This window comes from Camelus ferus, chromosome 27 (assembly GCF_009834535.1).
Source record: "Camelus ferus isolate YT-003-E chromosome 27, BCGSAC_Cfer_1.0, whole genome shotgun sequence".
In the NCBI taxonomy this organism is placed as follows: Eukaryota; Metazoa; Chordata; class Mammalia; order Artiodactyla; family Camelidae; genus Camelus; species Camelus ferus.
This window is the reverse complement of record NC_045722.1, coordinates 9,769,263-9,792,510: the sequence shown is the minus strand read 5'-3', so window position 1 is coordinate 9,792,510 and position 23,248 is coordinate 9,769,263. Positions and strand designations below refer to the sequence as shown.

General features: G+C 40.6%; 1 protein-coding gene across 6 annotated transcripts in view; it reads right to left on the bottom strand.

Annotated features, from left to right (window-relative positions):
• BNC1 (basonuclin 1) overlaps window positions 1-23,248 on the bottom strand; it is a 28,841-nt gene that overhangs the window by 2,686 nt on the left and 2,907 nt on the right. For 3 of the 6 annotated variants that reach the window (XM_032468945.1, XM_032468943.1, XM_032468941.1), the window contains 4 exons: window positions 9,667-9,881; window positions 9,119-9,218; window positions 7,853-8,088; window positions 3,976-5,840 (listed from right to left, as the gene is read on the bottom strand). In XM_032468945.1, the coding sequence (XP_032324836.1) occupies window positions 3,976-5,840; window positions 7,853-8,088; window positions 9,119-9,218; window positions 9,667-9,777 (2,312 nt within the window). In that variant the 5' untranslated portion in view covers window positions 9,778-9,881. Of the gene's footprint in view, window positions 1-3,975; window positions 5,841-7,852; window positions 8,089-9,118; window positions 9,219-9,666; window positions 9,882-10,629; window positions 10,731-23,248 lie in introns of those variants that run through there. The other 3 variants (XM_032468946.1, XM_032468942.1, XM_032468944.1) reach the window with 3 other exon arrangements.

The following is a 23,248-nucleotide window of genomic DNA, read 5'->3' as shown; positions in this document are numbered from 1 at the left end:
ATTATCTTCTGGAGCTGCACTGTCCACTGTGATAGCTACTCATCAATGGCTACTGAGCACCTACAATGTGGCTAGTGTCATTATGTTGAAATGATAGTATTTTGGATAGACTGAAATAAAATGTTACTAAAACTTGTTTTACCTGTTTCTTTTTACTTCTTTAATGTGGCTACCAGAAAATTCAGAAGTTCCTATGTGGCTTGCATATGGTCTAGAGCATTTGTATGCATATCACCACAGAAATTCTATGGGTGTGAAAATCTGACTGGCTAGAAATAGTACATGTGTGCGTGAGGGTGTATGTGTGTGTGCACGCATGCACCTGGTGTGCGTGTGCTGAATTTAGTTCATATTTGCAACATTTCACTATATACCAGACAGGTATTTTGCAGATGCAGCACTGTGAGCATACCGCCAATCGTCCACCCAATGATTACTCCTGAAGGGCAGATAATGAGTATCCATTATGACACATGCCGTTTACTCCTAAGATATCATTTGGATGTAACTTGTTAATAAATGTTGGCCTTGCTCAAAGATCCCCTAAGTTCTGACGAGCAAAAACAGCCCTTACAAAGGGGTACAGTCCTAAAGGTGACTGGAGAATTATTCCGGACAGGAAAATACCTTTCCCAATGAGATGAGAATGCATGCCAGGGTCAAACTGGGAAAACCCCCCTCAACAAAATAACAAAGAATCGAATTTTCTCTTCTATATCTCCAAAGACATATGGGGGGTGTTACTCATAAAATGTATAAAATTTATTACTCAACTTCTCTTTTTTATCCGCTTATACATTCTTTTTTGTGACATAATCAGAATTATACTTCCGGATCACCCACTTTGCAAGTAGCTCTTCACAACTGCGGCTCTGCCCTGTGATTATGTCAGCATCCTGGGCTGAAGGGGCAGGTATGTCTCGGCAGAAAACCAGACACTAGGCTGACATATAGGTTCTACTACTACATACAAGTGGTCAAAAAAAAGTGAGACAAATACATTTACTGGAACCTTGTACAGAAAGATCCCTGATGCAACAAAACAAACCTCTGGGCTCAAATCCCCAGTACCCCATGAACATCAAGAGCTAAACCGTGAGCTCCCCTCTCTCCTCCTTAACCATTCTCAGAGAGCTAGATGAATTTCCTGAGGTGCCATGTCCCTAAGACCACCAACCACCACAGCTGCAAAAACCCTGTGGACCATGTGTCAGGCTTTCTGCCTCCAGGACTTTGCTAATGCTATGCCTGCTGCCCATGTCTGCATTTCTTCCCTTCAATCTCTACCTCCCTGTCCCATTCTTCTGTTCGGTTTCTGACTATTTAGATTAGTTGAGACCAGTGGTTTTCAAAGTGTGGTCTGGGCACCCCTAGCGGTCCCTGAGATCCTTTCAGGATGTCTGTCAAGTCAAAACTCATTTCATAAAAATACTGAGACAGTGGGAAGGGTATAGCTCAACTGGTAGAGCACATGCTTAGCATACACGAGGTCCTGGGTTCAATCCCCAATACCTCCTCTAAAAATAAATAAATAAGTACACCTAATTACCTCTCCCCTCAAAAAAAAAAGCCACTGAGACATTATTTCCCTCTTTCAGTTTCATTCTCTCACTAGTATAGAGTTCTCCAGAGACTACATGGAGCAGACTGAATACAGAAGAAGCTGATATGAGAATCGAGTTGTCTTATATCAAGCCAGACACTAAAAGATACTTGGAAAAATGTAAAACAAAGCTACTTCCTAAGTTTTTGTTCTGGGAAATGCAGTTATTTTTCATAAAAACATTATGTTAACATAAATAATAGGATTATTACTTTAAGTGATGTGATACATGTAAATTTTTTTGTTTTAATTTCTAATACAGTAAACATTGATGGGGATAAACCCAAATAGACAAAAGCTCTCGCAGGTCCTCAGGTTTTAAGAATTTGTAAAGCAGCTGTGAGACCAAAGCATTTCAGGGCCGCTGGTTTAAACATATCTCCTTTCAGAAATCCGTCCCTAACTTCTCAGAGAGTCTGGTCAGGTGTCCTCCCATGCGCCCACAACAGCCTGTATTTTACCGTCACGTCTAGTGGCCACCACGTTCAGCTGTAATCATCTGTTTACTGGTCTGTCTCCCACACTGGCCTTCGTGGGCAGGGGCTGTGTCCAGAGCACCTAATCCAAAAGGTTCTTCAATATTTGTTGGCTAAATAAGTACCCAAGGTCCCTTCCTGATGGGTCCTAGTAACTGCTGTTGGCAGCAGTGGCGGCTTGAGGAGAGGAAGTTAGTTATCCTTATAGAGATGCAATTCTCATCTCTGACTCAGAAAAATGGTGGTGGACCCAGGCCTGTGCACCAAGTCCTGTTTAACATGGTATCATTTTAACCACAGATTCCCAGGAAAATGCAGCCCAAGTTCTAGACTACTAGAATTAGTGGTTTTACAATTAGAATGCAAGATGCTTTCCTATGGTGGAGGGGGAGGGTTGTATCACAAATAGGTCAGAAAATATTAAATACATGAAAAATAAATGTAAAATAAAATAGTAGCTTAAATTCAATATGTCTTCTAACTTAGTAGACAGTGTAGGTCAGAACAGTATCATAGTGATCAAGGATAAGCTGACCAATATGATGATCTCTTCTTTATAATAACAGCTTATTCATGAACAAACACTCCTTTTGGAGGAGGGTGGAGGAGGACTGGTTCACTAATTAGGGTATCCTGGTGCTTTGGTGCAACTTCCAGCTACAGAAGACAGGAATTTTAACTAATATCACCCTTGCTCCATCCTCTTTGCTCAAGACAATGAGGGTGTTCTTATGAGCCCCGTTCAGGAATGTGTGTGGGAGTCTATACATTTCCATCCCCTTAATAAATCAGGCACTACAATTTGGACTAAGGTGATGGTGGTGTTGAGCTGCTTCAAGTCAAGCTTGTCTGAGCAAATGTAACATTTCAATATTCTGTGAACCACTTAGCATCTATAATGCTGTGTTTCATCAGAGAGCTCTGGTCCTCTCCTCAAAGCCTCCTGGGGTCATCTTTTGGTATGCTTCCTCTTCCCTTTATGGGCTTGGGAGGAAGGTGACCTGAAGAAGGGTTGTGAGACTCAAGTTCATCAAGAAAAGCACAGGCAAGGTGGTAACGCCAGTGCTATGCCCCCAGAGTGATGAGTTATACTCTACACCCAGGCACTTTGTAAACAGCTTGACTCTGTGTGTGGGGCTCATGAAAACCCAGCACTGACACACTTCTCATCTTTCAGCCACACATCACAGACCCTGAAATAACCTGCTAATTGCCTTTATTCTTTGATATCTTAATATTTGAAAAACCTTCAATCAGGCAGTTATTCTTTCTTTTTAAACATAGTGGTCAACTAGAAATCAAAGAAAATATTTCATTCAGTGGACTTCATAGAATAAAATTAAAATCTGACAAATTTTGAGAAACTACAATCCTAATTTTAAAAGTTCCCTCCTAATGTGTGCACTAGTTCATGACCCCTTATCCCAAACCCCTGGGGCCAGATGTGTTCCTGAATTCAGACTTTCTCAGACTTTAGAAAAGCAGAATGATGAATATATGGTAATATCATGTTAATGTCCCCATAGTAAATCCATTGATATTTCTGTACGGAATATATATAAAAATCCACACAAAGGGAGAATTAAAAACAATAAAATAGTCTCAGATCATTTCAGGTCAGTTTTGTGGCCAAATGAATTTAAATTTTGGAACTGAAAATTCAGGAATGTGGATCTACAGAACACAGTTTCTCAATCTATGGTCCCTGGAACAGCATCATTGTCACCTGGGAATTTTGAAATGCAAACTCTCACATCTCGTCCCAGATCTACTGAAGCAGAAATTTTAGGGGTAGGGCTCAGCAGTCTGTTTCAACAACCCACCAGGTGATTCAGATGCATGTTAAAGTTTAAGAATCACTGCCTTGGAAGAAATGATTGCCACTAGATGTCTTACCTGTCTCTGCTCCTGCGGGAAGGGAACGTGGCCTTACAGCCCTCCACTGTGCACACATGCGTTTCTTTGGCGTGCATGTTCTTGTGATGCATTTTCACACCACAAGCATTTTTAAAGGTCTTCTTGCAGATGTCACACTGGAAGCGATTTTCCTCCTTCTGCCTCGATAATGCGTGCTGACCCATGTGCTCCAGCTCTTTGGGATCTTCAAAACAAGGAAAAGCCATTCCTCGGTTGGACAAAGCACTGAAGAGTCCCCCGGCCAGGAGGCGCTGCTGCAGTTTGATGTAGTCAGAAAAAGGAACACAGGGCTCCACCCCAGGTGTGAGGTAAGGTTCACGGCCATCCTCCTCCCCATCCCGGGGCACCACGGTCAGCACCGACGTGTGCTCAGTCTCCCTCTCCAAGTTGTGTGTGGCCTGCTCGGGGGTTCGGAAGATGGCTCCACTGGACTCCAACACCGGTTTGAGATGGCAGGGCCTCTCTCCTTCAGGGCAAGGCTTCCCTAAACTTCCTGACGGCGTGTGCTGCTCCTCGGGGACTCTGTCTGACCGGGGACTGCAGGCCTCCAGCTCATCTTCACTGACCACCTGCAGGGGCATGTCTTCATCTGAGCTGAGAGTGTGCCTCTTCTCGTCAGCTACCTCCACGGACTCCTTCTCTATTTTGATGGGCATACTGGACTTTCGGGATTTCTTCTTCGGAAGGGCATCAAATGGCATTTCATTGGAAACCAGCTGTTCTGGGATTGAAGAGGACAACAGGGGGAGGGAAGGCAGCATCCCAGGTGTGTTTGCCAGCTCAGCTGGAGTGGCTGGACTGCGGTAGAAAGGAAGGACCGGCTGGACAGTCTTCAGGTTGGGAAAAAGAACCCCGTTTTGCCCGATACTTGGGAAGGTTGGTTGGCTCCTGGAATCCTCCCCTGAACCAGTGTAGCCAGGGAGAGGCCGACAGTCTGGAGAAGTCACCCTGAAACCCGGGCGCCTGTAGCTCTCAGAGGCGGCCAGGTTCAGGCTGTTCCTCAGATCTTTGTCCCTGTTATTTCTGTTCATCGGCATGTGCAGCCGGGGGTTGGGGTTGGCGCTGTGGCGGTTCCGGCTCCTCAGGGAGCTGAACACCATGTTGCAGCCTTCAATGGTGCACTTGTGCTTGATCTTCAGGTGGACGGCGTTGTAGTGGATCTTGAGGGTGCCTTTGTCGTAGAAGGTCTTCTCGCACGCTGTGCAGAACACCCGGCCCTTCTTCGTGCCGAGGCTGCTCCTCTCAGACTTCACTTTGGCCTCGGGGGACAGCTGTGCCCTTTCTAGCTTTGTGACGATGTTGTATGAGCTGGAGTCACTTAAATGGGCGTTATCTTCCTTTTTAGTAACAGCATCTGGACAGTTTAGACACTGCTCTTTTTCAACCTGAAATGGAGTGGACCTGGAAGTTAAGAAGCTGCTGTCGGGGAAAGGTCCGTGGATTTCCTGTTTGGGGTCCTGATTCTGGTCCTGACCCTGCTCCAGCACATATGGTTCGGGCAGTGACCCTATCAGTGCGGGAGGCACAGGGTTGAAGAACTGGAAAGGCAGCATGAAAGTCATGTTGTTTATGAAGTTCTCAAAGGGGTGTATACTGCTGGGGTTTCCTTTGTCCACAGGGGCCGGGAGGCTGGCGCTTCTGTGGCTGCAGCTCTCGATGAAAGCCCGGATATCGACGTTTGCTGTCGAAGGCGGGATGACGACGGACTGCTCTTCTTTCTCTTGAATCGCCATGAGTTCAACTATGGACTTGGTCTCCCCAAAACGGAGGAACTGCTGCAGGGTGGCTACCTCCTCCTCGCTGGTCATGATGCTCCAGTGATCCAGCACCTTTCCTGACGCATCCTAAACCCGAACCAGGATTTAAAAGTGCAATCAATTTACTATTCCTTACCCTTTTCTCTTAGAAAGGAGTCATGTATGTGGTCAGGGCCTCCACTAGCAACAGAGAGCACTTTCTTGCATGTTAGAAAAAGACACCCCTGTAAGCACAGGGCTTGTTGAATTCAGCTCCCACTCACCCTTCTCCCCTAGGACAGAAACTCGGTGCAGAGAATAAACTGCACAAATGTAAGCAGTGGTCCAAAAGAGAGAGATAAAATTATTATCACTCAAGCCTAAGGGAAATTGGTGATTATTTTCCATCTTATTTCAAACCAATTGGTTGTCTTGCATTAGGCATAATAATTTTCCTCCACTAAAATTAAAATATGTATCATTTGAACAACAGTAACTTCTTTATCTAAAGAGTATAGATGGGGCAATCAGGCCTAGACACAGCTCAAGTATTTATTCATTGCAAGTTTAATAATCTTCCCCAAGCAGCTAACATCAAAAAACAAATGAACCTGTATTGATCTATTGCCTGTGTTCACAAAGCAGAGCTGTAATTACACTGGAGTGTTGGAGATCTTTCAAACTCTAGCAAGGCCTAACTTTTCCCAAAACTACAATAAATATTTTATCACAGAACATGTATTTGATGGCCTACTGAGATTTTTTACAGTGCATGTAAGAGTTTTGAAGATGATGAGGAATGTAACATCATAAATTTTTCATGTGCTAGAGGTTCAAGGTAATTGATTCCATATTTTTAATCCTAACACTAGAAAGCAAGATTATTAGGATCATTAAATATTGATCTATGTCATAATGTAAGATCATAATGCTGCTCTACATAAAAGGTGGTTTCTAGCCTGCTGGGGGTCCTGATTGCAAGGTGAGCAAACATGTTTCCACAGGAAGACTGGGGCATTAAAAGAGTTAGAAAGAAGTGGGTTCAAATTCTGGGTCTGCCACATATGAGTTAAGCCACTTCAGCAAGATTTAGAAGCACTCAGCCTCTGGTTTTCCAACTGGAAAATGGGGTTAATCTACCTACCTCATGAGATTACTGGAAGAGGGTCTAAGTCAACAAATGGTTGTTATCCGTGTTTGTTTTAATGATATGGCCCATCTGAGTCAGACTGAAATGTATGTTAGTCTTAGAAATACATTCATCCCCTGGTTTCATTGAAATTTTTACCAAAGTTAGCTGACATTTTCTAGTGTAGTGGCAAGGAAGAAAATGCTGCAGCTGTTTCATATGTCAGAGAGATGATATAATTCATACCAGGAAATATGTTCTTTGCTTGTGAAAATGCCTTGATAGCCTCTCTGGATACTTAGCATTAAGGCCTCACCCCTCCCCATCCCCCCAGCATGGTACAGAAAAAGAAATAAAACTACTCCACGTAGGAAAGAGATGAGAGAAGGGATGAAAGGCATGGAATGATGGAGAGACGCAGAGAACAGGCAAGAGGCCGAAAGAGAAGTAGGGGGGGAGAGAGAGAGAGAACGGGCAAGAGCACGCACACAGAAATGTCACAAGATGATGGAGCCTAGGAGGGAAAATCAGCAGTGCGATGGACGCCAGAAGGCTTTAAAGAACAGGAAGGTGTGGCATGAAATTGTAGCTGTTTGCTGTGCCGTTCTGCAATGTAAGTTCCCTTCCTCATCCCCAAACCCTCAGTAAAATCTGAAACAGATGATGTCTTGTGTCAGTAGACGGTCTGGAGATAATAAGAGAAATGGAGGTAGCACCGAGGGTGGGGCAAATGACTGTGGAAGAGCCGGCTGAGTGGAACCCAAATCAGAGAGTATGTAATGCTCTCACATCCTAGCTTTCACAGATACCTTGAGGAAAGAGCTGGATTTCTCCCAGAATATGAGGTAGGGCTTAAGCCATTAGAAAAACTATTAAAAGGAAGGATGACCACCAATGGCTGTAGCATTATATAGGCAACTGGGTTACATCTGTTCCACGGACATGAGTTTCAGAAGACATTCTAGGAGAACTGTGCCCACGGTCCCCATACCTGCAGCACGTATCCACGGATGTAATCCTGAAGGGTCCAGTCCAAGGCATGGAGAATCTGGAGGACCTCATCTTGCTTTAATACACTGAAGAGTCGGTCCAGTAGGATTTTCAGGCGAACAGGGATGGCCTGGGTCCCATACAGCATGAGGCTGCTAATATCAAACACCACATTGGACTGGACAATCTCCACCTGGCTTGCTGGATACACAGCAGGGATCCTCAACTTACTTAGAGCTGAAAAATCAAATTGAAGAAATAACATTGTTCAAGATTCTACTTTCAAGAGAAACACTGCACAGGAAGTAGGCTAGAGCTAACTCTCAGTTATCTGTTCAATAGAAAAACCACAAATATGCTGACAATTAATAATCTTAATAGCTATCTGGTTCCAAGTTACTCACAGGAACTTCTAAAATAAAACGGACTAGCCTGAGAGTCTTCTTTTCTCCCTTTCCTGTGGCATGCCCAAGGAGTAAAATGGCCACAAGTAGGGAAGATGCAAGGAAAAGGGGTAAAAACAAAGGTGGCAGATGCACAATTAAGAGAACAAAAAATCAGGAAGCACGGGGTCTAGGGAAGAACCTGAACTTGGGAATCCAACAGATCTGGGTTTGAGTCCTCGTCTGCCACTTGGAAAGTTAAACCACTGAACTCTATGCTATCCAAAGCAACAGCCATCAGCCACATTTAGCTGGCCAAATTTAGATTTAAGTTAACATTAAATAAAATTAAAAATTCAGTTTTCCTGTTGCACTAGTCACATTTCAAGTACTGAGTTGTCACATGTAGCTAGTGTAGGGTTGTCAGGTTTAGTACCTAAAAATACAGGATGCTCCTGTTAAATCTGAATATAAATTTCAGATAAACAATGAATAGTGGGATACAGTTAAGCCAAAAATAGTCATTAGGATATACTTAGGCTAATAATTATTTATAATTTATGCAAAATTCTCATTTAACTGAGCATTCTGTTTTTTACTGAGCAACCGTGGGCTAGAGGCTACTGTATTAGCACAGAACATTTCTATCATTGCAGAATGACAGCACTGAAGCACTATTTTCTACATCTTCGGAAGGAGGTTAATAGACACTTACATAGAATTGTTAAGATTCAAAGAGATAAAGCTCTTAGTCCGTTACCTGGCACACAGCAGTAACTTATAAATGCTAGTTGTCATTCTTAGATATTAAATCCATTCCTGAATAACTACAAGTTATTTAGAGGGAACACTACAGGCCAAGAGATGGGGAGAAATAAAGTTACCGTGGGCCACCCATCCATGTCTGCACTGCTCACACTGACGGTGGTTTATTTTCCCTGGTTTGAAGCTTTGGCAACTACAGTTCAGAGTGCAGCCGATAGCCTGCAAAAGAGAACACAGGGATACCTGGGCATGTTAGTGATGCGTGGAACACACATCACATTTACAGAACAAAACATATTCCTCTACTGAGCAATGTTCACTGAATGATGTGTGCCTATTCTGTGCCAGGCCCAGATATGTATATTGTATCCTGGAAAGAGGAAAAGCTGGCCCCAGATCTGGAGACAGGGAATACTCTACACAGATATTCTGCATGCGAGAATAGGCTAAAACACCAGAACTTTTTGTAAGAAAAGATAACAAGTTGGAAGGAAATATCCTGCTTGTTATTAAGGACATAGAATGGGTGAACAAGAGTCACATTCTCACTAAATCTCTAAGTTGACGACCAGAGCAGCAACCTTGAAAGGTACATACAGGCTGCCTTGGAACAAGTAAATGCGAGAACGATCAGAACTAAGACTAATGCACATGTGTAATTTGTTACCTGCCACCCCCTGCCCCCAAAAAGGCAGAGGCTGAATATCAAAACAGGTTTGAGGTCATGAAATGGTTGATCATGCTGAGGATGATTCCCTGACTCCACGCACTGGACCATGTGACTGACAGAAAGACATAGGCTGGACAAGCCGTGCACTGATGCCCAGTTGCAGGTCAAAGTGGCAGGTGTGGCGTGGGGGTGTGGAGTGTGCAAATTTACGGCTGAAACAGAAAATAGAGATGTATGTGTCAACAAAGTTCTAGTATTAAGAACAAAGCTTCACACATATTTTTAAGATGAATTTCTCAAAAGGGGATAGAGGCCTGAGGAAAGTAATCTATTATTAAAGAGAAAAAGCTCCCACAGGAGCTCTGTCAGTGAGATTCCCGGGAAGAGCCTCTGGGTGGAATCCATATGATTCAAGAGTCTTGATGCTGGGGAGTGCGTGTGTGTTTGGAGTGAATGAAAAAGCCCTACAACTAAGAGTTTAAACCTCCATGTGCCAATTAAGGGACTATGTGGCCTTGTGTGGGGACAGGGAAGAGGGGAATCTGGCCTAGGACACTTTAAAGAGTATACAACTAGTCTTCATTTAAAAAGCAGTTGCTGGTGGGATTGTAAAATGGTGCAGCCGCTTTGGAAAACAGTCTGGCTGATATGCACACAGTTACCATATAACCCAACAATTCCACTCCTAGGTATAAGCCCAAGAGAACAGGAAATATATGTACACACAAAATTTGTACCTGAATGCTAAAAGCAGCATTATTTATAATAACCCTAAAATGGAAACAATCCCAATGTCCATCAGTTGAATGGATAAACAAAATGTGGTATGTCCATACAACAGGATATTATTAGGCAATAAGAAAGAATGAAGTACTACAACATTGTAGATGAACCCTGAAAATACTACACTGATGAAAGAAGCCAAGTACAGAAAGTCACAGGTTGAATGATTCCACTTACATGAAATGTCAAGAAGAGGCCAATCCACAGAGGCACAAAGCACACAACTGGCTCCCAGGGTTGTGGGGAGCAGGTAGGGATGAGGAGTGACTGCTAATGGGTGGCAGTAGGGGGCAAAGGGGTATTCTTTTCCTGTTTCTTTTTATCATTTTTGAAAACAGCTTTAAATTGAGATAGAGTTCATGTATCATACAATTCACCCATTTAAAGTAGAGAGTTAAATGATTTTTTGTATATTCACAGAGTTGTGCAATCAGCATCACAATCTAATTTTAGAATATTTTCATTAATCCCAAAAGGAACCCCATGCACAAGTTTATGGTGGAATATGTTTCCATTTCTTCGGAATATACTCTTAGGAGTAGAACTGCTGGATCATATGGTAACTCTATGTCTAACTTTTTGAGAAACTCCCAAACTACTTTTCAAAGTTTATACTCTGACCACCAATGTATGAGGGTTCCGATTTCTCCATATTCTCACGAACAACAGTTATTGTTTGTCTTTTTTATTGTTGTTATCCTACTGGGTATGAAGTGGTACCTTACAGAGGTTTTAATTTGCATTTCCCTGGTGGCTAATGGTATTCAGTATCATTTCATGTGCCCGATGGACATCTGTATGTCTATTCAGATCCTTTGCCTATTTTTAAATTGGGTTGCCCTTTTAGTATTGAGTTATGAGAATTGTTTATATATTCTAGGTACAAGTTCCTTACCAGTTAAAGATTTGCAAGTATTTTCTCCAATCCTTGGATTACCTTTTCACTTTCTTCATGTTATCCTTTGAAGCACAGATGTTTTAAATTTTGACCACAGTTTTTTTTTTTGAGGTGATGAAATGTTCTAAAATTAGATAGCAGTGATGGTTGCACAACTCAATGAATATAGTGAAACCACTCTGTTCCTCACTTTATAGGAGTGAATTTTATGGTATGTGAATTATATTTTGATAAAAATATTATTTTAAAAAATCAGCCCACTACATGTCTGTTAGAATGGTCAAAATCTAGAACACTGACCAATATCAAATGGGGGTAAGGATGCAAAGCAACAGAAATCTCATCATTGCTGGTGAGAATGCAAAATAGTAAAGCCACTTTGGAAGACAGATTGGTTGTTTCTTACAAAACTAAACCCACTCTTACCATACAATCCAGTAATTGTGCCCCTTGGTATTTACTTAAGGGAGCTGAAAACCTACGCCCACACAAACATGCACATGGATCGTTATAGCAGCTTTATTTGTAAGTTCCAAAATTTGCAAGCAACCAAGATGTCCGTCCGTAGGCAAATGGATAAATACTGTGTATACTCAAATAATGAAATACTATTCAGCACAAAAAAGACATGTGCTAGCAAACCATGAAAAACATGGAGGAAACTTAAATGCATATTACTAAATGAAAGAAGCCAACCTGAAAAGTCTATATACTGCATGATTCCAACTATATGACATTATGGGAAAGGCAAAAATATGAAGACAGTAAAAAGATCAGTGGCTGCCAGGGGTTTAATGGGGGTGGGAGGATGAATAGGTAGAACACAGGACTTTTAGGGCAGTGAAAGTACTCTACGATACTATAATGACAGTAACATGTCATTGTACATTTGTCCAAACCTGTAGGATATACAACACCAAGAGTGAACCCTAAGGTTAAACCATGGACTTTGGGTAATTATGACATGTCAATGTAGGTTCATCAATTGTTAACAACTGTATCCTCCGGTGAGGGATGTTAATAGGGGACGCTATGCATATGTGGTGGCAGGGAGTATATGGGATATCTCTGTAGTTTTCTTTCATTTTTTTTTTCTGTGAATCTAGAAGTGTTCTAAAAAACCAAAATGAAGATCTTAAAAAACCAAAATGAAGATCTTAAAAAATCAGTGACCTTGCTTAACATTTACATGACTTGACTGTTATCTATAATTTCTTTTGGATTACAATGGGCTTGAACAGTACAAGTAGACAGATTTTTCAGGTGAAAGAATAGCACTCTTCATAACTGAAGTGTGCAGCAGAGAGCAACAATGCTACCTAATCCCTTCAAGAGGCTATCAAAAAACAGGAAATACAGGGGAAAAGGGTTTTGCTCTTTGTAAAGTCATACAATATAACACAAAGAACTCCAGATGATCACAACACTCTCTCACTCTAATAATGCATGATTCCCATCCGGTGAATCCCCAAAGGGTGAAAATTGTTCCACTCTTTTTATGTATAAAGTACACATATACAAAAACAGATAGTTTACAGTGTGATACTAAAATTTCACTGGGAGAGGCACAATTAGGAAAAAATTTCTAAAGTCTCTTTAGAGATGGTGGATAATGGAAAAAAAAAAGACTGAGAAATACTGTTCTAATGCCACAAATTATTTTACTTTTTGGTTATAGAATTTCTACTTGTATATACATACACAAATGAATTAAATGTATAAATGCACACATCTACATACCTATACACATAATCATAGTTATCTTGACTAGAGGATAAAAACAAGTAATTATTACATACGGTCAAAATCTAAAAGAGCACCTATGTTGCCCAGCTTCTCAAACTTCCCTGCAACTCGCTGAACTCCAGCTCACAGGTGAACCAATCAACAATATTCTCAACAGCGACCAGCACGCTCAGTACTAAGCCTCCGAAATATTTCACCACCCACATTCTATAAATATATGACTGCTTTAAAGTAAATTTTTAAAAGGAGAAAAGTTCTTATTTTGGATTAAGTCCCTCAAGATGCCATCCACTTTTTAAAAACAAGATTTTTAGAACTATACAAAGCGAATTCACATTTCATTTATTTGGACAATAGGACCTGCTTGAATCAGAGAAAGATGTCCTTGAGCTCATACTTCCTCTATCCCCTAAAGAGTCTGCTCAGAAGGCTCTCACTCATACAGAGCCCTCAGGAAACACTGAGTGACACTATCTCAGGTCCAGCACAGCAAAACTACAGAGGGAACAATTCCAAGTGCGTTTCATAGCCTTAAGGTTGAAACTCATTTTTTTCTGCATCTCTTGACACCTGACTCAGGATTTCTCAACTTCAGCATTATAGACATTTTGAGTTGGGTAATTCTTTGTGGTGGGGGGCTGTCCTGTGTATTGTAGGATGAAAAGTAGAATCCCTGGCTTCTACCCACCAGATGCCACAGTAACACCTCCCCCTTCCCCAGTTGTGAAAACCAAAAATGACTCCAGACGTTGTCAAATGCCCCTGGGGGCAAAACTGCCCCCAGCTGAGACCCACTGATCTAACCTGACTATTGAGTTTTAGCAGCTTCTAGTTTGGGGACTGAATTTAAAGCAGTTTTATCTGTAATTCCAATGTATAAATGCTGCTTTATAAGAAACATTCATATGGTTCTATATGAACCTATTTGAATAAGGCTTAATAAAGCTCATTAAACATCTATGGAAATAAATCTCAGAGGAATTATTTATGAACTAAAAAAGCTAATTACAGTGTCTAAGAAAACTTCCAATATTAAAGCCCTTTGGTTTTTCCACGCATCTCAGAATTCCACAGTGTAGTAAAATTATGGCACCATTATCTAAAGACAAATTAAAACTTCTAAAATGAAATCAAACCAAAAAATTCTAATTACAGGACGAAAAGTACTCATGTAAATCAAAATGGAAAACTTTTAAAATGTACATCCTTTCTTTTAGAATCCTGATACTTGTTCCATTCTTCAGAAACATAAAGCAGATGTTTGCAACATTCTGAACTCATCAAGACATGATTATTGCTTTTAACGCACTCATTTTAATCAGACTATTTCTGAATTGTTATTAGTCACTTTGATGTGCTACAAATCAACATTCAAAATTCTGGTTTGCTATTCTGTAACTATCATTCGCTCATTCATTCACCCAGGAATTACTGACACACATAGTATGGGATGGATGATTCAGTTATCTGCAGTCTTGGGATGGAAAGTTATGACCTAGTTTTTAGGTAAATTTGAGGGTCCCATTTCATCTCCCAGACACCCATGACCTATCTTCAGCTTGGGGAGATGCTGCCATGGACCTCTTGTCAGGAGATGCTGACTTGAACTCCTAGCAGCGGCCAGCCCAGGCACACAGTGGGGTAGGTGCAGAGATATCCACTGCTGGACAGTGCAGGCCTTTGATGGGACTTGAATTATCGAGCTTACAAATAAAAACTGTTCACTTCAAAGCTGTTTGCATCTCTAGTACATGCAAATATTTTCATATCACTGAAGATAAATCCAGGGGGATATTCTTGGGGGACCAGATGGAAGGTGGGAATAGAAAAATTACAGAGGACTTTTGGGGTTTCCAGATTCAGGGTATTGATGCTTTGAGGGGAGTCATTTGTTATCTGGCTCAGGAACAAAATCCAAATGCATATACCAGACAGGTAGCTTTGTAGGTTCAAGTCACTTAGTCTGCATTGTCCAATACAATAGCCACTAGCCACACGTGGCTATTTAAATACGAATAAAATAAAATAATCAGTTCTTTGGTCATTCTAGTCACGTTTCAAGTGCTCAGGAGCCACATGTGGCTAGTGACTATTCTGGACAGCAGAGATGAAAACACTTGTATCATCACAGAAAGCCCTACTGGACAGTTCTGAGTCTGATGGTGAGACTAGCTATTCTTCCAGCATCTGCCCTCCCACATGGGGCATCTGTATGTATTAGGTGATCTCATTCAATCCTTGCTGTATCACTGTGAGGAGGGACTCATTCTCAGGAAACTTAAATTTATGGAAGATTTGTACTTTGTCCAAGGTCATGTAGTTCGTGATGTTTATGGGTTATGTATTATATGTGAGGCTTTGCAGTAAGCAATACCCATGTGTCACCTCATTTCTTACCACCATGCTGGGAAGTAGGTATTACCATCCCCATTTTATAGATGAGGAAGCTGAGGAACTTATCGGCTATGAGGATGGTCTCAAATTTAGATACTGGGGGTAGATTATATCTTGAAATATCAACATTTGGTACTAACTGCATTTGTATTTACGATTTTATTTAATTTCAACAGCAACTCTGAGAGTTGGACATTATCATCCACATTCTGCAGATAAGGATATTAAAGTTCCACATGGTAAGGAAACCTCATTCATTGAATAAATATTTACTGACCATTTATGAGCCAGGCATCCTAAACTCTGGGGGTTTACTCTGGGGATTAAAGTGTTGAACAAAAATGATGAGTTCCCTGCCCTCACGGAACTTGTATTCTAGAAAATGGAGAGAGACAGAATAAACAAGTAAACACACAAACAATACCTTCTCAAAATAAGGCAAGTGCTGTGAAAGAACTAAGCATAAGCAGAAAGCTCTGCTAAGTAATTTTCCCAGGTGGCATGGAAAGGCAGGGGTAGGAGTAAGAAAGTACCTTTTAGATAGAGTCATCACCAAAGGCTTTTGAGGAGGTGACACTTGAACTGAGTCCCAAAGGAGAGCAAGGAGCTAGTGAAGAACCAGAGACTGAAGGTGTGTTTTAGGCAGAGGGCAGAGCACGTACAAAGGCTCTGAGGCACAAAAGAGGCTAGAGTGTTCAGGGACCAAAAAAGGGGCCAGTGTAGCTGGAGCAGAGTTAGCAAGGTTAACGGTAGAAAACAGGGGTGAGAAAGGTGACAGAGAGCACTCTGCATAGGATTTTGTAGGGGAGGCCAAGGAAAACAAATTTTGTTCTAACAGTGAGCCTTTGAAAAAAAAGTATGAAACTAATATGATCTGCCTGTTAAAATGACACCTCTGGATGCAAAGCTAGGGAGCCTGAACTCCTTTCCCCTTATCGCACTGAGCATCTTTGACTGGGATGTAGTAAAATGTGCCATTGGCCTCAGGCAACCTGTGTCTTCCTTCCTGTTAGGCATATAACCTTCAGCTCCATGCCTTGGAGTCTTTGACTATAAAATGGGCTGGATATCTGTTCCTGCCTACCTCAGAGGCCTATTAGCCATATTAATGAGGACATACAGATGGAAAGCTGAAAAGACCAATTAGGTAGTTGTTGCTACCAGGCCTACAACATGTAGGATCTTAGATCCTCTGGGTTCTGTCCGTCTGACTCTGCACAGACAAAGCTAATTAAATACCTATGATAAAAACTTCCATACAAGATGCTCCACAATGAATTATTTCTGAAAGAGGCAACAAAACAATTGAAACTCCAAACCAACACCCAGTGACCAGCACTGGGTCTGATACTTGGTAAGCCTTCCACTGGTACTGAGAGAACAATGAATGAATCATTGAGAGAGCTTCCCCATGCTTACTAATTACAGATGCCCATCCAATATTCTGTTGCCCGATCTGCCTTGGTAAAGGAACTTTAAATAATTTTCACATCTCCTTTGGTGGCCAGGTGACCAAGCACTGATCAACGTGTACAAGTAGAAGTTGTTGGGTGGAGCTTTACGGAAAGCTCCTTACAAACAGGAGCTAACTCAGCTGGGGGACGTTTTTGCCTTTCCTCCTTCCTCCTTTTTGGAATGCGAACACGATGGCTGGACCTCAAGGCTGCAACCATGAGGCCAACGATAAGTCACGCCCTAAGGATGGCTCAGCAGAAAAGATGGCAACTATTATTTAGGAGCCTTTTACTAGCAGCCAAATGCAGTCCCTAATTAACACGCTGATCTTCCTACTGACTGTGAAGCGGGTCACAAAAAAATTACGTGAAAAATCGCTAACTACAGATCACTGAGGGCAAGTTTAGAGTCTGTGGTCCTCTCTTAAGTGTGAGATTCTAAGGCTATGCCAGATTCTCAGTTGTAAGAATCAGAATCCCCCAACTTGAAATCAAAGGACCCAGTATGCTAAATCACAAATCACTTTTTAAAAGTCACTGATCTTTAGAATGAAAATGTTTCAAGTTTTTCCAAGCTGTATTTTTAAATGTCGAATATAGAAAATTGCTTTTAATATGTTTGAGACCTAGAAACCTGCAGTGCGTACCAGTTTTTTGATATATACAAGATCTACATACAAGACAATCTATAGCACAACACATTTTCTAAAGTGGCTGGGCCACCCTAAGCTCGGACAGAGGATTTGATTTCTGTTCATCTACAGTGAATTTGTCATTCCCATTCTCTCTGTGTGCAGGGCTAGCCTACCTGGTTCAGGAAAATGCTTCATTCAAGAGTGGAAGGTCTCTACCCCACTGCTCCTTGGAGCTGCTCTATCTCTGCCTCTTACACACATTTTGTAGTTCTCACTTCTCTTACTAGAATTGGCTTTTTCTTTCTTTCTTTCTTTCTTTTTTTTTTTTTTGCTCTCTCCTCTCAGTTTTTCCTCTAGCTTCTCTTATTTTTTATTTTTAAGTTTTTCACTGTTTTTCTAACAAACGCAAACCCACAGAGGTATAACTAGGATCCTGAAAACAGTATCATCATTTACCAGATGTCCCAGGACAACTGGGATGAAGGGAGAAGAAAACCCATGAGGTCTTTTGTGAGAGGCAGCTTATCTGCTGCTGGTGGCACTGGACTGGAGAAATACACATGGATCAGGTGTTCATCATGCCATCATCTTCCATTAGTAGTTTAACAAAATGAAATCAATTTATTTAACAAATTGTTTTTGGGGGGTTCGTTGTTGTAGTTGTTTCTAAAGCATCTACCATGTACAGATAACTGTGGGGAGCCTCAGGGAGATGTAAAGATGAGGAATTTCCAGTGTCTGCTCCAGGGAAGCACATGGCTTCATCGGGGAAGAAAAGTCATATATCTTGATACGTCAAGAATTGCTGAATATGATCTGCCAAAAATTAGTGTGAGTTGTTCACTATATTGAAATTTAGCAATTCAAAAGATACTAAAAACAGATGCAAAACTCACTGGCTACCTTTAGAGGATGCTACGGAACCAAAAACTGGTTAACAAAGGGAAAGAATCAAGCGTGTATTCTTTTTTATACAAATTGTACTTCAGGGCAACCAAATCACTGATGAGACAAAGATTCCCTTTACAGAAATATTCCAGTGAATAAGTGAAGAATTAGAACACCAGCATACTGAAATTCTTAATGAAAAAGACAATAACCATGTCACTTGCCTCTGCATGGAAGGATACATACTTCTACATACGAGGTGTTCTTGCTCCCAGAAGTTCAAATCTGAATCATATTCGGCCCTTTGGTACAGGGGATAGAGGAATGTTTAAACGTTATCACGAGGAAGCAATCACCAAAATCCAGACTGGGGAGTACTCTATAAAACAAATGACCTAGCTTTTTCAATAGATAAATTGCAAAGAAAAAAGTAAAGTGTAAACATACAGATTAAGAGACATACTTCACGGACCATATCTGGATCCTGATTTGAACAAACCAATGGTAATATAAAGTTTACAGGACAACAGAATAAATTTGAACCCTAGAAATTTAATGACATTAAAGAATGAATTGTTAATTTTTTAGGTGATACAGATATATTGTTTTTGTTCTAAAATAGAGCCTTTGATTTTAGAGCTACATATTTAAATATTTATGAATGAAATTATATGAATGCCCAGGATTTGTTTCAAAGGAGTCCAGTGTTGGGCAATTGTGAGGGGAACAGGCAGGGAAAATAGACGAAACAGGACTGGCCCAAAGATCATCACTGTTGAATCCCCAAGCACATAACATCAAGCTTCATTGAACTATTCTAATTTTGTTTGAAATTCTCTATAATCAAAAGTGAAAAAAAAAAAGATAAATCAAGACTCTATCTCTCCCCAAAATTTTAGTTTTGAGTAAGACAACATAAATGGAGAGTAATGTTATGTAGAGGCCAGAGGAGACTTCTTCCAGAAGGCAGCAGGCATGCTCTCAGCAGTGCATACAACACCGCAGTCCTAGGCATAAAGAAGGCTCACTCTGCACATATGTGTCAAGCCCAGGAACCTGGGCCACAGAGCACAGGTTTCTGTCATGGGCAGTGAGAGCTAGAAAGGCAAAATAGGGTGAGGGTGGGCTGTCCAGATGGGCATCCACGAGTCTCTCTCTTGGGTTCATGGAACTATCAGGGTTCTGAACAATGGGAAGACACTGTTTACTATGAGCATGGTTGAAAGAGGAACCTGGGAAGCCTCAGAAACCAAGTAGGTAGCATTTGCAATATAAAAATGACACTAAAGGAGAATTGACGGGATCTGGTTTCTCACTGCAAGAATGGGGACGAAAAGAGGCCAAAGAATACTAAGAGCGTGGAGAAGGGGGTCTGGCAGAGAAAGGGCAGGTGGGAAGTAGAACTCAGGGAACAGATGTTGGGCCAAGTCTACCTGTGAGCAGAAAGTACGCATGACACGCTTATAGTGTTCTCTTGCTGGTTAGTTCAAAGAGGGTGATGGGGAAAATACTTGTTCTTTTGATCTCTATAAATCAAAGTATAAACTCTGTGCCAAAATAATTTAACAGCTGTGCCTTTTTTCTTAAAATTATTAGTTCTAAAAACAGAAAACATAAAAAGTTGAAAAATATGCAAATATTACCTTAGCAACCAAACCAAATATTTCTTCTTTAAAAAAGCTAACAACAAAATATACAGATACATAAATGATACAGATACATTTTTTCCTTTATAATGTAAGTTTGGGAGACCTCAGTTGTAATCTTCAGAAACCCTTGATAACAAAAAAAAAAAAGTAAGGATGTAACTGCACATGCAGGGAGCTTCTGGACACAACAATCAGCCTTAGGAAAAAAGTAAAAGCCAAAACAAAAAAGGCATTTACACTTTAGGATAATTTTAACAAAGGTGGCTAGTTACAGAAACAATGCAATTTCACCACTACAAGCTAACACACAATAACAATGAGATTACGAACATCATTAAGTAAAACTTTGCAAACATTTCTTTTTGGGACTTAGAACTAGATTTCAAAAACTAAGTGTAAAAAAACCCCGTAGATTTTCCAAATGAAGTTTTTAAAAAGAAAAGATCAGACTTAATTATGCCATCCTGATCACTGCCTTAACATTCAGCATGGTATATCATGAAACAGAAGTGTCTGTATAAAAATTTTATCTTTATAATGAACAATGAAAGAAATAATCAGACGACGACAGAACAACGACAATGCTTCTGGAAGCTGACATAGAGCCGGAAAATAATCTTGATGTTTGTGTCAGTGTGTACTGAAGGATCACACAAATAATCTGTAAGAGGAATCAAACTAATATAACTCTACGAAAAAAAGTTAGCAGCCTCACTTAAGGTTACCTGAGACAACCATTTCCCTCCACACAGGCTGTTTGGACCTGGTCTTCACAATATTTTGTCTTTGTCCATTTGTCCATCTCTCTTTTCTCTCACATTAGCTGGGTGAAATTATCAACCCCACAAGGCAGAGTCTTTCTGTGATACATTAGGCTGGTTTACAAGAAGGAATCTGTGTGTGGACTGTTTGCCTATAACTATGATAAGTTTGAGAAGGTCCCAAATTGGACCCTGGTGAAGCAGGTCTGCTCTGTTCAGACCCACCCTTTCTGGATAAAATAAGCATGTGTCTGAATAGAGAAATGGGGCCACACCAGAACTTGGAATTTCCAGAATTAGTAAAAAGGGCTTCAAAAAATGACAAAATAAGAGGAAATAAGGTTTTCAGGTGGAAATCCATTTAAAAGGGGAAAAAAAGCCTTTCCAGATGCCCCTCTGTGCAGAATCAGTTATCTTTAACATCTTACAGATAAGTCATCAAAAAATTCTAAAATAAAATTTAAAAATCTATAGACTACTCAGAATAAAGTAATTTAAAAAATTTATTGACTCTTTAAATCTTGATCTTAGATACCAAAAAGATGGATGGCTCAGCACTGAGATTTCACCTTAGCTAGGGTATATCTAGTTCTTTTAAAACAGGGCTGTTTCTGACAAAAGTAACTCATTCTAAATGACATCTGTAGAGGTGAAAATTCACCCTGGGGTAAAGCACGCTCCTCCTGCAAGTAATTTACCTTGTGGAACCTTCAGGGCAACTCTTTAATGGCCACTGTCAAAATAACTTCTAAAGCCATATACAAAAGCTAAAAGACACTCATGCCCCTCACTCCGTATGCTGCGGTTTAGTTTCACGAACAAACTGAACTCTCAGAATGTTTTCCCATTTATATTTATCCCCAGGCATTCATAAATAATAAGTGTATGCTTAAAGAACAATTATTATTTGTTCCACAGGGAAACCTATATGGTTTTTCTCACCCAGTGGGTTGGTTTGTCCTTTTTTCCAAGCTGATGATTCTGAGGTACAGAATGTGGATATGGGCCTGGGACCCAGGCCTGACTGCAGCACCGGAGAGATGTAAAAATAAAAAAATAAATAAAAAAAATAAAATAAAAAATAGCCCTCTATGTAAACCTTATGCCTCCACTGCAATTACTTCATTTTGGTTAACATTTCTAGTGTGAATTACAACCAGAGCAAACAGACCATTGTTTCACATTCCAGTAGATATCAACGGCCAAATAACCATTTCAAACTAACCACTCTCTCTCTCTCTGACTGAAGGAGCATGTCACTAAATCCTTACTATTCTGAAGGGAATAGGATCTATGGGTACAGATGACGTTCCAAATTAAATTATGCAGACGTCTGAACACAGTTACGAATTCCCAAAGTATGGACAGTACTTGTGCTAAGTGAAGATTTCACCACTTCTCAGCATTTAGCTATAACAGGAACATGTTCAACTAACAGCTGAGTTGAAATAGTAATACTATCTTGGTGATATTAAGGTTAGCAAATTAGATAAGAAATCAAATGATGAGTCACATCTTATTCTTTCAGGTATGCCCAAAAGGATAAAGTTATTTATTAAAATTTTATTTTAGTAAAAGTGGTAGTTATCCTTTCACACCTATTTAAAGCAAAAATCAAATCCTGGACAATTTGTAACATATGAAGTAATATTCTTTTACATGTACAAAATTTTTATTTTGACGCTCAATTTTAATGAAGTTTTAATAATACACATCAAGAGATTTGGGGATAATTGAGAAGCCAGTATATTTATCACTGAACAAATTTTTAACACCTAAGCACGTATTTGCAACTAAGAGTCTTATGAAAAGATCCTATGAAATCCAGTAGCAAATTAAAACAACAAACAAGGAATGAAAGGACACAAGAAAAAAAATGATCTGCTAAATGCTGTTTTTCAATTCATGTACTGTCAAACCCAAATCTTTGCTGCTTTGATGAGAATATATTTTTAAAAAATTGTTGCTCCTTGGGCTCAAAGCTGTAGTAACACATGTTTTCTCCTACACACACACACACACACACACACACACACACACACACACACACACACACACACACACACTCCCTGACAGGGATTCCCAGGACACCAGTGGGGCCTCTTTTAGGCCCCTTAAGTGTTAACAGCAGAGGCCTGGCTGCGACCAGGCGTCTGGCCGGATTTAAATGCCCTGTCTTCAGAGGACTGCGGTGAGCACGGCCATAAAACTAGGGGACATTACTGAGCCTCAGAGTGTCTGATCCTCCCCTCAACAACACACACACAATTTTACTCATACAATTAAGGCTGCTAGTTGGCATTCCATTTAACTGTCAAAGTCAGACCGGTGGCAGCCCCGCAGCCACAAAGATGCCTTAAATGAGAAGAAC